Below are 16,409 nucleotides of genomic sequence, written 5' to 3'. Positions count from 1 at the left end.
TTTCGAGTCTCATAGCAAAAGGGTCTGAATACTTACGTAAATAAGTTTATTAATATATATATATATAAATATATATATAAATTAGCAAACATTTCTAAAACCTGTTTTCACTTTGTTATTATGGGGTATTTTGTGTAGATTGACGAAGCAAAAATATAACTTTATCAATTTTAGAATAAGGCTGTAACGTAACAAAATGTGTAAAATGTTAAGGCGTCTGAATACTTTCCGAATGCACTGCTATATACAGTATGGCTCTGGGTGTAATGATGGGTATTGTGTTGGTTTCAGTCCGTAAAGGATTGGGTGGACCAAAGAATGGTCAGACCTGTTGGTTTCAGTCTGTAAAGGATTGGGTGGATCAGAGAATGGCCAGACCTGTTGGTTTCAGTCTGTAAAAGATTGGATGGCCCAGAGAATGGCCAGACCTGTTGGTTTCAGTCTGTAAAGGATTGGGTGGATCAGAGAATGGCCAGACCTGTTGGTTTCAGTCTGTAAAGGATTGGGTGGATCAGAGAATGGCCAGACCTGTTGGTTTCAGTCTGTAAAAGATTGGATGGCCCAGAGAATGGCCAGACCTGTTGGTTTCAGTCTGTAAAGGATTGGGTGGATCAGAGAATGGCCAGACCTGTTGGTTTCAGTCTGTAAAGGATTGGGTGGATCAGAGAATGGACAGACCTATGGACTGAAGCTACTGTAGTCAGACATGCAACTAGGAATAATGTAGAAGAATATCCACAGTATTAAGTATAGAAAAATATCCATGGTATTAAGTATAGTAGAATATCCATGGTATTAAGTAAGTCCATTGTATTAAGTATAGAAGAATATGCATGGTATTAAGTATATCAATGGTATTAAGTATAGTAGAAAATATATGGTATTAAGTGTAGTAGAATATCCATTGTATTAAGTATAGTAGAATATCCATGGCATTACATATAGAAGAATATCCATTGAATTGAATTTATTTTGGGTAACAGACATATACAACAAAATGTACAATGTGGACCGAAAGGATATCACTTGAAAGTATTAATTAAAGCGCTTGTTTCCAAAGTGGTCCTCGATGGTAAAACAATAACACATATTATGAAGAAAAGGCAAGACAAAATTACAAACAACCACAAAAACATACATTTATATTGACATCCTAAAAAGTGGCACTACTCAATGCATTTTCCCCTAACTTTAAAAATCAACCATTTTAATTTCACATTAAAACAATCTTTTCATACCCATCATTCAAATAAATACACCTGACCAGCAGTAGGGGGCACAAGGGGCAGTGGAGTGGTTTCTCTTACTTAGACAATTTTACAAGACATAACACTAACTCTGGTATTGTAACTGTGTCGGTTATAGACCATATCAATGTGTTTTTTCATATAACCTGTGGCACGGTCATTTAAGATGTCAAACATATGATTAAGTTGGTCCACTCTGGACTCCAAAGGCACCAAGCCCACCTCCCAGAACTCCTGTACCCCTATGCAGGTCCTAGGGGGGACAATCAACATATACCTGATAACATTACTTTGCATGACCTGCGTTCTCTTTTTCAGCTTTTTTGATAGCCCACTATACCAAGCAGAGCAGCATAATCAAAATGACACTGAATGAAGGTTGAGACAAGCAGTTTCTTGACTTTGATGTTAAAATATCTAGTGTTACAATTAAAATGTGTTCGCCATTTTAGCAGCAATCAGGTCTCCAGAAAGGGATTGATCTAGGGACACACCAAGATAAGTCACACTTGTTTTAGATTCAATCTCCTTGCCTGCACAGTTTACCTTTATCTTGTCAGCCCTAAGCGATCTAAGTTTTGTTCCAAACAAAATCGATTCAGTTTTTCCCAAATGTAGCGACAATTTGTTGTCAGTCAACTAATCTCTAACAAAATGCAATTCCTTCCTGATGGTCTCCTCTATGTAAATTGTATCCTTCCCTGGCTGAGTCGTCAGCATAAAGCAGGAGTTTGCAATTTACTGTATCTGGCATATCATTAACGTATATAAGAAATAAGAGAGGCCCTAAAATTGATCCCTGCGGTACTCCACAGGATATTTCTTTGGCCTCTGACAGAACATCACCAACATTACATACTTGTGTTCTGTTGGTCAGAGAAGACCTAAACCAATTCACTGCTACATCATTTGGACCCATGCATTTCAGTTTCATCAGGAGAATATCATGGTCCACAGTGTCAAAAGCTTACTGCAATTCTAACATGACCATACCTGTATAGTTCCCCTTCTCACTTTCCTGCTTGATGTGGTCAAACAGGTGGATAAGCTGTTCTAAAGCCAGATTGGAGTTCATAAAGAAGTTTGTGCTCGAGAAGTTATCCCTCAAGATGATAAAAAAACGAATCTCTCAACAACTTTGGATAAGGTGCTGAGGATCGTCACAAGCCTGTAGTTTCCTACATTTGTTTTACTGCTCTTCTTGTGGAATGAAACCATGGTATTAAGCAGTGGTGGAAAACGTACCCAATTGTAATACTTGAGTAAAAGTAAAGATAAATTAATAGAAAATGACTTAAGTAAAAGTGAAAGTCCCCAAGTAAAATAACACTTGAGTAAAAGTCTACAAGTATTTGGTTTTAAACATACTTAAGTATCAAAAGTAAAAGTATAAATAATTTCAATTTGCTTATTAAGCAAACCAGACGGCACGTTTTACTTGTTTTTTTTAATTTACGGATAGCCAGGGGCACGCTCCAACACTCAGACATAATTTACAAATGAAGCATTTGTGTTTAGTGAGTCCACCAGATCAGGCAGCAGGGATGACCAGGGATGTTCTCTTGATAAGTGTGTGAATTGGACCATGTTCCTGTTCTGCTATGCATTCAAAATGTATTGAGTACTTTTGGGTGTCCGGGAAAATGTATGGAGTGAAAAGTACATTAATTTCTTTAGGAATGTAGTGAAGTAAAAGTTGTCAAAATGTAAAATAAAGTAAAGATACCAAACAAAGCTACTTAAGTAGTACTTAAAAGTATTTATACTTAAGTACTTTTCACCACTGGTATTAAGTATAGTAGAATACCCATGGTCTTAAGTATAGAACAATATTTGTGGTATTAAATTGTATCCCGGGTGGCGCAGTGGTCTAGGGCAGCTGCGCCACCAGAGTCTCTGGGTTCACGCCCAGGCTCTGTCGCAGCCGGCCGCAACCGGGAGGTCCGTGGGGCAACGCACAATTGGCATAGCGTCGTCCGGGTTAGGGAGGGATTGGCCGGTAGGGATATCCTTGTCTCAGTATGTAAAAATAAATAAATAAATAAATAAATAATGTAATAAAATGTATGCACTCTACTGTAAGTCGCTCTGAATAAGAGCGTCTGCTAAATGACTAAAATGTAAATGTATTAATGTCAAATATCCATGGTATTACCAAACAAATCCATGGATTTTGTTCCTAATCTGTGATCCTCATACATACTCACACAAAGACAAGCTCTCACACACAAATACAGTAAACAGACAGTCACCACTAAGATAAATGAAATACTACTATTGTCAGTATCAACCACAATGGAACAACATTCACAGTCCACATCAATGGGGTGTTTTTGTTCAAAGGAAGAATAGCAGTTTATGGCAGGTAAAAAAAAAAGTGGCCAATATTGAATTACAGTACCATAATAGTTTCTTAATTAACAAAGTCCAATTAAAACCAATGTAATACTGAAAATAACTATTTATGCCTTCATTGTCATTGATGTGAAGGCAATAGGAGTTTGTATCTGTGTATGGGCAATTATTAATGTCAGGAATGAATCAGCAAGGCTATTTATTATCAAGGTAAATTATAACTTATTGAGGTTGACAGCATACTATCAAGCAGCATGTCAAAATAGACATTAATTTGACCTTCATTTTCCCACCTCTGTAAACTATTCAACCAAATGTATTTTAAACATGTTTCTCCAAAGAAACGATGCCACTGGGTAGCCTGCCTAACTAGGTAGAAAACGAAATACTGCACACATTCTGCTAATATTCAGGAACAAAAACTCTTCCCACTTCTCCCAAAGCACTTCCCTTCTAGAACTGTGCCGTGGTTGTCAATAGGTTATAATGAACTAATAACGAAGAGTGGATTGTCCACAGAATGTCTGGTTCAGAGATTCTTTCAAGTCTTGTCGGTTGTGCTGGCTGCTCCTGCCAGCTACAGAATGCCATAACTAGAAGTGGGTCAAAATCAAAGGCTACGTTCTAATTGGTTTAGCTAGTGTCTGGAAATTGTTGGATTGTATATGTGCATTCGGGGTGTGTTGTGGGAAATCCGGAGGTCTGACAACACATTAAAACTGATTCACTGCGAGATTTATATACACACACACACGCAAACACACAGATCCACACACAGGAAAAAGCTGCCAGGCCTGCTAAGAGCGTGCAGGTAAGTGTTGCTGGTGACCGGGGGGTAGAGGTAGAATGTCTCCTGGTAATACTGGCAATGCTTGACCTCCAGGGGGTACTGCTACTGTAGCGCCTCCATCTAAAGACAAGTTAACACATCACCGTGTTTGAAACAGATGAGGGCAAATCCTAACTTCCTCTTCAGTCAAACGTTGACTTGGTCTCCCATTGACATCAATGCATGACTACTTAAGTGGAAGTTAGGATTCAACCAATAGTTATTATTAATGATGGTAATACCAGTCTATGATAGAGGATATTATAACTGAAGGCAACTTGAACTAAACTTTAACCTCAATGGCGGCGTTTGCTTTTTCCGATTTTATTATCTGCATGTGTTCCACAGCCTGAGGAGAAGACCGACAAGAGAAGGAGATGTTATCCACCAACAACATGGGAGAGTGATAACCCAGTTCAAAAGTGTTCACAATTAACAAAATTGTAGATGAAATGGTGCTCTCTTTTGTTGAGGGTGAGCCAATGTCACACAATAAACAGTCAAATTACAAGTCACTTATTTATTAAGTTGGTTACCCCTCTAATACTGAAGGTACTTGATTCTACTGTGTCAAAGCTCTGCTGCTGTGTGCTGCAGATGCATTTTGTCTCAAACGGGTACGTTAGCTGTTAATTGATTGTTAGCTGTTTATGCTAACATTTTGTAAATGCTAACATTGCTATGTATTATGTTACCTGCTGCAGCTCAGCTTTCTGGGCGTTGAGCTTCTCTTGCTGCCTCTCCAGCTCCTCCTCCTGTTTCTGCAGATCTGAGTTCTTCTGGTTGAGGTTGCTCTCCTCCTGGGTCAGCTGCTCCTCAAACAACTTCATCTCCTCGTCGGTGTACGCGGGAGCCTGCTCCAGAGTCTGAGGAGGAGACGAGATGAGAGGGTAGAAGCTCCATTACTGCATAGCCTCTCAGAGTTAGGATCAACAACATGTCTGTACCCTTGACCACCTCAGGTGACAGCAGGTGGTGGCGATCTGTCTCTTACCTCCCAGCTGTCTGGCTCTAAGAACTCTTTCTTGTTTGTGGACATCAGGAACTCCTCCAGGGAGACCAGTCTGTCCTTGTTGGTGTCTACCTGAGTACAGATGAAAGGAAATCAATGTCAGCAAGTAGGTTGACTGAAGAAGCAGTGGGGCAAAATCCTGAAAACAGTTGGCTGTGTGTATGACTCAGTGACCCCATCATACCCCACCCCTCGTGCCAGCTCACCTCATTCATGACGTGTTCCCTCATGCGCAGTCTCTCCTCCTCCATCTCTGTCATGTCATCTAGATTGAGTCTGTACATCTTCTCCAGCTACAAAACACACACATTTCAAAACTAGGTATTTTCCAGCTACACACACACACACACACACACACACACACACACACACACACACACCTCTTTAGTGAACAGGGCTTCAAGCTCCTGCTCATCAATGTAGCCGTCTCCGTTGGTGTCTGCAAGACAATTTCTCAATAGGCTTCATTGTGGTTGGTGTGTAATTTGAGACAATATTAATTCATTTGACTTTTGTTCAGTGATTTCAAGCTGTGAATAGCTTCTGGTGTGAACTTACCGTGGAGTTTGAAGAAGGTCTTGGGGTCAAAGTCATTTGGGTCCAAACCATCTGACTCCTTCCAGACCTCTTTCAGCTGGTCCTGACTACCCTACACACACACACACACACACACACACACACGGTTGGCTACAGGTCTACAGCACAAACAGATCTGAGACCAGGCTAGTGAATTTGGGGTTTAATGTCACTGAAATGTTTTAGGGGGGGGGTTGATTATCAAGGTAAATGCCTCACAGGGTGGTTGATTTTGGGTTTAGTTACAGTATAAAGGTAAACGTCTTACAGGGTGGTTGATTTTAGGATGGTCTGCGTGTTTCTTCCTCAGCTCTTCATAGTGCTGCTCCTCGTCTTTACGATGCTCCTCGTCGAGGTTCTTCAGGTGCTCCTTCCTCTCGTGCTCCTTCATCATCTCGTACCTCTTAAACTCCTCGTGACGCTTCTGGTCAAAGTTCTCCAAGTCATTGGTAGCCTATATATCAACCAGGAAAAAGAAAGCATGCGATTCTTATTCTTCCTATAGCAACCCTAATTGTACCAGGTAAGTGATCATTTTGATAGATCTGTGTAATGAGAAATGATTTGATGAATTCTTTTCCAGTATTTGATTGACTGGGATCTGGATTGATAGGTAATAAACCATAACCGGCCCGGTGGCACCTTAATTGGGGAGGACGGTCTCATAGTAACAGTTAGAACGGAACAAATTGAATGGTATTGAACTCAAACACATGGTTTCCATGGGTTTGATAGCACTCCATTTACTCCATTCCAAACATTAGTAAGAGTCGTTCTCCCCTCCGCAGCCTCCTATGTAATAAACATGATTTTATGTTCGGGGAGACGCATGCAGATTCCCTCCCCAAGAGAATGTAACAGGACTTAACCATGTACATTTAAGTACCATATTTAATTAGGTCATTTTCACTTGTGAGTCTACAATTATCTGCTGTAACTAAATATGTATGTTCTTACCTTTGACCTGTTTTAACTGCCTGTATCAAATGTCTGTCAGTGTTGAATGTTTGATAGTGATTGATGCCAGAGCTGCAGAAGGTACACTGAAAATATCTCTGTGACACAGTGTGATCCTGTTGTCGCTGATGTTATGACTTTGTACAAGTCTCTCGGGCTGATGTGTGCAGAATATTTGGTATGGTCTGATTAATATAGGTGCCTTCTCAGAGAAGGACCGTTAGACATGTTCTATGCTTATGTTCTGGAGGTGTCTGAATTATTGTATTAAACTGGATTGACTTCCTCAACGACAGCTCTACTTTTTGTTCACCTGAAAATTCCCATTACAATCTGGACTTTAAATAAATCCTATACAAGCCCACTGTTCAGTGTCAGAGACCAATAACAACTGGGGAACGAGACCATTAGAGAAGAGAGTGAGAAAGACATGACATGTTCCTGATGATTATTTTAAGTGCAAATGATCGTCCTCTAAACGTATTTTTTCCACCAGATGGAGCACATGTACATGGTGTGCATGGTTAGGGTATACTTCCCAATACAGCTGCTATTCAAACACAGCAAGTTAGCTTTAAGGCTACAACCCCTTTGGGCTGTTGGCTCAAAATGGATGTCCTCGTTCACCAGAGTTGTTTATTCATTCAAGAGACAAGTGCAGAGCAAACGTTTTGGTTGTAAGGCCATTGTCAGTGTGTGAACTTTTAAAACAATTTCAGTATAGACCCTGGTTTAATTTTGGTACATGCACCACAAGTTCTGAGCACAGTGGTTTTAAGAACCGTTGTGCGGCCATTTTAATCATTGCATCATGGTGTAGTGCAGGGTTCCCCAACTGGCGAAATCAGCTCCAAGGGATTTTCATTTGGGAAATCTGTTCCCAAGTATTCACACGCATAATAGAGACATGATTGTATACAAATGTAAGCAAGTTTTGAAATTATGTTTTAGTCAAATATTATATTTGTTTGGGCTTCTTGCGGTCAATTTGCAGTCTACAAATTATATGTAATTATGTTCCGGTCCCTCGACCATCCGCTCAAGAAATAAAATTGTCCCAAAGGCTGAATCTAGTTGATGATCCCTGGTGTAGTGTGTACGGACAACATCCCTACCGATTGAATAAGCTGATCCAGGTCCTCCACTTCAAAGGTGTGTGGGTTCATGTGGTTCATGTGCTCAAACTGCTTGAGATTCGCCTTGTGGTTCATTTCTGAGGGGAAAGAGGAGAGAAGGCTCTAATTAGGAGGGAAACTAATACTATACGAGTTAAGTGGTTACAAGTCCCTTGCTGAAAACTGCTGACAAAATGGAGGCTGTATATGAGGTAATTGTGTAGTTACAGTTGACGTTTATCCACAATTCAAATCATTGTAATTGATAGTGACCTTTACTCTGAAATGTTCCACATTAAAATCCCCTCTTAATAATTAACTAGTCACACTATGTTGACTGATGACACCAAGCAGTTACTGACATTGTGGACATTTGTAGTGCAACGCTAAAAGAATGTGCTAACATTTCCCAGGCAGTTGAGAGTTTTTTGATGACCGGCTCTCGACTGCACGTTAGCTTTGGCAGTGACCACAGCCAAGTATTTCTGGCAGTTCCAATGTAAGCACGGTCTTGGTTGAGTGCAAGATCATGCTCGGTAGTAGAACCTCAACCCCTCTTCCCAAATGTGTCAATATAGACATTTTACAACATGTGACTTTCCTATTTACTTGAACAATAACCTCAAGGCACTTCCACTTTCCTATGTGACACACTATATCAATCTTAGGATGTTGGTGGTTCACTGCATCATTTCCTGTCAACTGGACAAGCATTCCTGCTCATAGGATGGCAGCCATTTAGACAGGAAATTACATATTTGAATAACAGATACACCAGCGTACCATGCCCTCCCTCAGCGTCTTGTTTGGCTTTGATGAGCATCCTTAACCTGTTCACCTCCTGCCTCTTCAGCTCGTCCAGTTTGGTCCTCACGTGATGGCCGACAAAGTCCAGCTCTTTGGCCAGCTTGCCTTGCTGCTCAGAAACAAAAGCAGCCAGAGATTTGAGGGCCAAAAACAATCAAAGGAGACCGACGAGGCCAGCTGGATCGTGTTCAATAGTGCAGGAACGAACAACAGCTGAAAATGTTTTGCAACGGGAAAATAAAATGAGCATTTCTTATTGGACGAGTACAGGTAGCCCATCCCTGTTTCAGTACGTTTAAAAAAAATATGTTTGGCGTCTAATGAACACGGCCCTGCAAATGCTATAGCTGCTGGGGTACCTTAATGTCCTCCATGTCTGTATTGTGGAGCTTCTCTCTGAAATGCTGGTCCTTCTCCAGGAAATCAATGACTTCCCTGAGGTAGCGGTCATAGTGAAGCCCGGTGTCCTGAAACAAAAACCCAAAGTCCAAATCCACATTGCAGTACGTAAGTGGAAAGGGGACAGGTTTACATTGGATTCACATGTGGCCTATGGTATGTCTAGACCTCCTTCCATTTTCTGCAGTGGTGTATTTCTTTAAGAGCTTTTCCTCTTTCTGACTCATTATTCATGCTCCAAGAGCGTACAAAAACAAATCATGACAGCTGTGACGGAAACAGGTAGTTTCGGTACAATTTTATAAATGCCGACAGATGATTTGTTCGTTCGACATGATGGGATCGTTTTGTGTCGGTAAAATGTATTATGCGACAAATGGCGGTGGGAACACCTTTATGCACAAATATTAATCTAATAACCATCCTATCGAAGTAAACTTGGGGTCATGCAATGATATGGTGTGTGTGGTCCTCCCTCTACAACTGTAATAAATGATGATGAACTTCACAAAAAAAAAAAAAAATCTAATCTACTACACACAATGCACCATAACGACAAAGCAAAAACAAGTTTCTAGCAATTTTTGCAGAAAAAATAACACGGAAATATCACATTTACATAAGTAGTAACAACCTTTACTCAGTGCTTTGTTGAGGCACTTTTGGAAAAACATTTGGAGAGTTTCTCCCATTCTTCTCTGCAGATCCTCTCAAGCTCTGTCAGGTTGGATGGGGAGCATTGCTGCACAGCTATTTTCAGGTCTTTCCAGAGACGTTCAATCGGGTTCAAGTCCGGGCCACTCAAGAACATTCAGAGACTTGTCCCGAAGCCACTCCTGCGTTGTCTTGGCTGCGTGTTAAGGGTCATTGTCCTGTTGGAAGGTGAACATTGACCCCAGTCTGAGGTCCTGAGTGCTCTGGAGCAGATTTTCATCAAGGATCTCTCTGCACTTTGCTCCGTTTGTCTTTCCCTCGATCCTGACTAGGCTCAGAGTCCCTGCCGCTGAAAAAAAAAAAACACAGCATGATGCTGCCAGGTTTCCTTCAGACGTGACGCTTGGCATTCAGGCCAAAGAGTTCAATCTTGGTTTCATCAGACCAGAGAATCTTGTTTCTCATGGTCTGAGGGTCTTTAGGTGCCTTTTGGTCAACTCCAAGCGGGCTGTCATGTGCCTTTACAGAGGATTGGCTTTCATCTGGCCACTCTACCAGAAAGGCCTGATTGGTGGAGTGCTGCAAAGATGATTGTCCTTCTGGAAGGTTCTCTCATCTCCACAGAGGAACTCTGAGTGACCAACAGGTTCTTGGTCACCTTCCTGACCAAGGCCCTTCTCCCCCGATTGCTCAGTTTGGCCAGCTGTAAGAAGAGTCTAGGCGGTTCCAAACTTCTTCCATTTAAGAATGAATGAGACCACTGTGTTCTTATGGTCCTTCAATGCTGCAGACATTTTTGGTACACTTCCGCAGATCTGAGCCTCGACACAATCCTGTCTCGGAGCTCATGGTTTGGTTTTTGCTCTGACATGCACTGTCAACTGTGGGACCTTATTTAGACAGGTGTGTGCCTTTCCAAATCATGTCCAATCAATTGAATTTACCACAGATGGACTCCAATCAAGTTGTAGAAACATCTCAAGGATGATCAATGGAAACAGGATGCACCTGAGCTCAATTTCAAGTCTTATAGAAAAAGGTCTGAATACTTATGTAAATAAGGTATATATATATTTTAAAAAGTGCAATCATTTCTAAAACCTGTTTTCACTTTGTCATTATGGGGTATTTTGTGTAGATTGATGAAGAAAAATATAATTTTATCAATTTTAAAATAAAGGCTGTAATGTAACAAAATGTGGAAAATGTTAAGGCGTCTGAATACTTTCCGAATGCACTGCTATATACAGTATGGCTCTGGGTGTAATGATGGGTATTGTGTTGGTTTCAGTCCGTAAAGGATTGGATGGCCCAGAGAATGGTCAGACCTGTTGGTTTCAGTCTGTAAAGGATTGGGTGGACCAAAGAATGGTCAGACCTGTTGGTTTCAGTCTGTAAAGGATTGGGTGGACCAAGGGTCTGAACACTTATGTAAATACATTTGTTGATGTTTTGTTATTATACATTTGCGCAAAAAAAATCTCAAAACCTGTTTTCGCTTTGTCATTATGGGGTAGTGTGTACATTGAATTAATTTTAGAATAAGGCTTTAACGTAGCAAAATTTTGAGAAAGAAATCAAGGGGTCTGAATACTTTCCGAAGGCAATGTAGGTACTGCAACACAAACACACACCACTATCCACTCACCACACCCTGTGGTGCCTCCAGTTTCTCCTCTGGGGTTTCCACTTTAGTCTTGTCCACAGCGATGGGCACTGCTTCCACACAGAACCACAGGCTCAGGAGGAGCACAGGGCAGTGGCAGAAGGCTTTACTCCACAACATCTGTGTACACAGGAGAACATCACCTAGCTGAGGTTAATCATTGACTACATCAGTGGTGTCAAACTCATTCCACGGAGGGCCTAGTGTCTGCAGGTTTTTGGTTTTTCCTTTCAATAAAGCCCTAGACAACCAGGTGTGGGGAGTTCCTAACTAATTAGTGATGTTAATTCATCAATCAAGTACAAGGGAGGAGCGAAAACCCGCAGACACTCGGCCCCCCGTGGAATGAGTTTGACACCTGCGGACTACATAAACAGCTGCTTCAAGAGAAACTATGAGAAATGGCTAATGGTCAAATAGACACATTTCACAGTTGGTTAAATTAACTGACACTAATCTACTATTTCACAGACAGAATGGCAAGATATACAGCATCTATTTGAGCCTATAGGTAAGTCATTGATATTGTATGTTGCCAAACTCTTTATGTATATAGGGCATATTAAATTCCTAAATGTTTCATAGATAACATGAAGAAACAGGGTTATACTGAACTGTTCTTCAGTAAACATCACCCTCTTACAGTAAGCTCACTGGCCTGGGAAATGTGGCCGATGCTTTTGGAGCCAGTGAACCCACACCCACTCCTCCCTACTGACCAATGTGTTGACAAGTTAAACTAGTTTAATCTTAAACCCCACAGTAACCTCGACCAGAATAAAACCATGGTGACTGTGCCACTCACTTGTCTATGAGATAAAAGGGGTGTTCAGCAGGACACGTTTTGGAACGTTCAGATATGTTATGCACAACAAAAGTGCCTCTCCGACATGTAGAACAAGAAATCATGTTGGTTGCATTTCTATCTGCAGTGTTCGACAACATTTAGCAACTGAACGTAGCCCAGTTATCTTGGGCTTTGACACCTGAAAGAGAACCTTGTCAACCTGTTTTGGTGTAACATCATGACCACATCATCAGCCTCAGCAGTCAATAGTGTTGCACTTGTTCTGTTACATCTGTTATCTAGCCATCTAATTTTACCAGGTTCATATTGTGGTTATTTTTTGATAATATTCTAATGAGCTCTGGGCGGCAGGGTAGCCTAGTGGTTAGTGTTGGACTATTAACCGAAAGCTTGTAAATTCAAATCCCTGACCTGACAAGGTACCAATCTGTCGTTCTGCCCCTGAACAAGGCAGTTAACCCACTGTTCCTAGGCCGTCATTGAAAATAACAATTTGTTCTTAACTGACTTGCCTAGTTAAATAAAGGTAAAATATGTGTAAGATATACAGGTAGCAGCATAATAACTATGTAGCTAGGTACTGAAGTATTGAACAAGTAACGTTAGGGTGTGGATAGATCACGAGCACGCACGATCACCAACTACTGAAATGTAATTTGTCCATAATAGTATGATACTAACGTTACATTTAAGCTAGCTAAAAGAAACTTACTTTGACAGTGCCTCCCTTTTCAGTTATTTTTTTTTAAACGTTTGCTATAATTCATCCAACCCTGGAGACAATTCGAGAAGACTGGAGTCTGTTTACAGATGTCATGCACTTTACGCCGGTCAGCCTCTTCTTAGTAAGACCAACCGAACGGCTAATTGCCATGGTAACGCCCCGCCCCCAACCATTCTCATTGGGTAGAAATGTTCTCTTTGCTCTGTGATAGTCGCGTTGGCAGCCAGTTGGGCAGAAGTAGTCAGTCAAATTGTTTGCATGAAATTGTTGGTCAAGGTGCTGTGAAGCAAGATATACGTGGCGTTTTACAAACCTGTGTAAAGCAAGAGGGCGGAGTTACATCAGAGCCAAAGAGATGCTGAATTGGGACGTGGTCCAACCCAATCCAGTCTCAACTATTGCATGTATTTGAGTCATTCTGGGAGTCAAGAATTACAATAGTAATTTGAATGCAATGTACAGCCCTTAAAATGTAAATGTCTTAGAATTTCTCATGTCGTGTGTCTTGAGGTTAAGATGATACAGCTTTTGTTTTTTATTTTATTTGAATAACCTGTTCTCTTTGTTATTTTCTCATAGTAGTCAACTCTCAAGCTAAGTAAAAACATCTGACTACAAATGGAACATACAAAATCAAATTACTAGCTGTTCATATTGTTTGTGAACCTGATGACAGTGACACCAAATAGCCCGTCACGCATAAATACACAAATTATAATCAGAGATTCAGATAACATCAACATTGTCCAAAAAATTCCTGGATTATTTTCCCTTGTCATCTTTCTGTTTTTTTGCCACATGGTGACGCTGTTTCCCAATTTTGTATGATTTTGGTGAAACGTGATCAAACCAAACCAAACTACCTCAACAGGAACTGACGTTGTGTCTGCGCGAGCGAGTGGATGGATAAAAATTGCAGCTTCAGGAAAATGGCTACAAACGTCGTACCGATAAAAGGTGAGAAATTATGTTTATTTACCGATCATATATGTATGGAAAAGTTAAGATACCGATAACTATAGTTGGCCAAAATCGGTCAGGTATTCGGGCTTTGCTCGCACTCAAATTCCTGCGTTTCTTCCTTGTTGTTTAACTTTGTTGGCAGGTCACGGAGTGCTTTAAATTATTGAATCAGTGTTGTGCAAAATTCTGATCAACGAAGATACACGTTTGACGCCTACAGAGCACATAATTCCAAGACAAATGACACGTAGTTATGCCACCGTCGCGTACCAAAATTGGTTTCTCTCGCTCTCTGTCTGGCTATTCGAAGTTAGTCACTGTAGCCAAACTATATTGACAAGTTTATTCACTGAATTATCTCTAACTAGTTAATCAACTCTAAATTATTATTTTAAATTTGTAAAATCCTACTTGAAACGTGTGCCAATCAAAGTACGAATTGTATTTGTGGCAGTGGAACTAGTAGCTACAGTAGTAATAGGGTCGGCTTCAAAGTTCAGCTCGAGTCAGGTGTTACATTTTTTTTAAATCTTTATTAAGAACAAATTCTTATTTACAATGACGGCCTACAAAAAGGCAAAAGGCCCCCTGCTGGGATTTAAAAAAAACAACATATATATATATATATATATATATATATATATATATATATATTGCTTCGCTACAATGGCCTATCTATTGCCTTACCACCTCACGCCATTTGCACACACTGTATATAGACTTTATTTTTTCTATTGTGTTATTGACTGTACGCTTGGTTATTCCATGTGTAACTCTGTGTTGATGTTTGTGTCGCACTGCTTTGCTTTATCTTGGCCAGGTCGCAGTTGTAATTGAGAACTTGGTTTCAACTAGCTTACCTGGTTAAAGGTGAAATAAAAAATACAAAAATAAAGAGATCTATGACAGCAACATGGCAGAAGCACATGGTAGCGGTACAGACAACAGCACGAAGGTAGAGACAACAATACATCACACAAAGCAGCCACAACTGTCAGTAAGAGTGTCCATGATTGAGTCTTTGAATGAAGAGACTGAGATAAAACTGTCCAGTTTGTTTGTTGCAGCTCGTTCCAGTTGCTAGCTGCAGTGAACTGAAAAGATGAGCGACCCAGGGATGTGTGGGCTTTGGGGACCTTTAACAGAATGTGACTGTCAGAACGGGTGTTTAATGTGGAGGATGAGGGCTGCAGTAGATATCTCATATAGGGGGAGAGTGAGGCCTAAGAGGGTTTTATAAATAAGCATCAACCAGTGGGTCTTGCGGCGGGTATACAGAGAATACCAGTTTACAGAGGAGTATAGAGTGCAGTGATGTGTCCAATAAGGAGCAGGAGGATTTTAAAATTAAAATCATCGTTGTTCCACTACCTAGCAAGTATCTTAGTGTTAAAGATGATCTTTATGGTTTTGTTAAACTTGGCCTAGTTACTGCAGAACAGTTGGTAATGTTACTACAGAAAGACTGGAGAAGCAGGTGCTCCTTTGAGTGTCCAATAACTATTTGCCCAGTCATCAGAAATGTTTCCCAGAAGGAAAGGCAGAATCTGTGTCTAGCTAGTTTTTCATCCAATTGGCGACAGATTTTCATGCGAATATTTAAAAAGTCTGCATAAAGAAAATATGCGCATTTTCCCACCAGTTGTGTTTCCACGCAACAGACTTGTTGCGGATAAAAATCAGTGCGTGATGACATAGTACACCCAATGTACTTTTTCACTTAAGTTTTCATGTACCGAATACAAATCTAATATTAATATTTGCGCATAAAGGCATTTCCACCACCATTTCTTGCGTATTAAACTTTAAGACACGAAAAGTTCCCACGGTGTCGAACAAATAAATTGTCTGCATTTATAAAGTTATAGCGACACTACCTGTTTCCATTACAGTTGTGATGCTGTTTTTATACGGTAGGACTTTATTCGCGTAACTGTGGAAACGTTGTTTGTGGCAGAGTTTGCATGTGGGAACCATGAGTATTGAAGTGCACATGTTATGAACTGACATTTTGAGTTAGGCTATTGCCACTTTGTTGCATACTTTTACCTCTCAAATCTCATCTTTGTCAACAAAATGTGACATTGTAGTTATGTATTGGGACTCTACTTTCAAGCGTGGACACTAAAGTCATGTCAGAATGTGTTTCTTTCATTTTGCACCAGCTCTCTGTTGGACCCAAAGCAGCAGGAAGCTCAGCGTTTTAGATTTAGCCCAGCCAATGGCCATCACTGTACAAACTGACCTGGTTACTCATTCCTTTCTTAAATATGTTGTTTTGTACTTTGATCTGCTGC

General features: G+C 40.5%; 2 protein-coding genes across 2 annotated transcripts in view; one reads left to right on the top strand and one right to left on the bottom strand.

Moving 5' to 3' along the window:
• Positions 1-950: 950 nt before the first annotated feature.
• nucb2b (nucleobindin 2b) lies at positions 951-13,275 on the bottom strand. Its single transcript, XM_055922229.1, has 13 exons — positions 13,138-13,275; positions 11,600-11,737; positions 9,258-9,365; positions 8,875-9,007; positions 8,092-8,189; positions 6,288-6,473; positions 6,002-6,092; positions 5,824-5,882; positions 5,650-5,736; positions 5,426-5,515; positions 5,127-5,297; positions 4,727-4,780; positions 951-4,512 (listed from the first exon to the last, which is right to left on the bottom strand). The coding sequence occupies exons 2-13, from the start codon at positions 11,735-11,737 to the stop codon at positions 4,495-4,497; spliced, it is 1,233 nt and encodes a 410-aa protein (XP_055778204.1). The 5' UTR covers positions 13,138-13,275; the 3' UTR covers positions 951-4,494.
• A 748-nt stretch (positions 13,276-14,023) lies between these two features.
• Positions 14,024-16,409, top strand: part of LOC129854835 (phosphatidylinositol 4-phosphate 3-kinase C2 domain-containing subunit alpha-like) — a 67,271-nt gene continuing 64,885 nt past the window's right edge. Inside the window, exon 1 of the mRNA XM_055921972.1 lies at positions 14,024-14,106. The gene's annotated coding sequence lies outside the window, so the exon portion shown is untranslated. The remainder of the gene's footprint in view (positions 14,107-16,409) is intronic.

The sequence above is a fragment of the Salvelinus fontinalis genome, chromosome 5 (genome assembly GCF_029448725.1).
Source record: "Salvelinus fontinalis isolate EN_2023a chromosome 5, ASM2944872v1, whole genome shotgun sequence".
Classification (NCBI taxonomy): Eukaryota; Metazoa; Chordata; class Actinopteri; order Salmoniformes; family Salmonidae; genus Salvelinus; species Salvelinus fontinalis.
The sequence above is the reverse complement of the archived record's forward strand: the minus strand, read 5'-3'. Positions and strand labels throughout refer to the sequence as shown.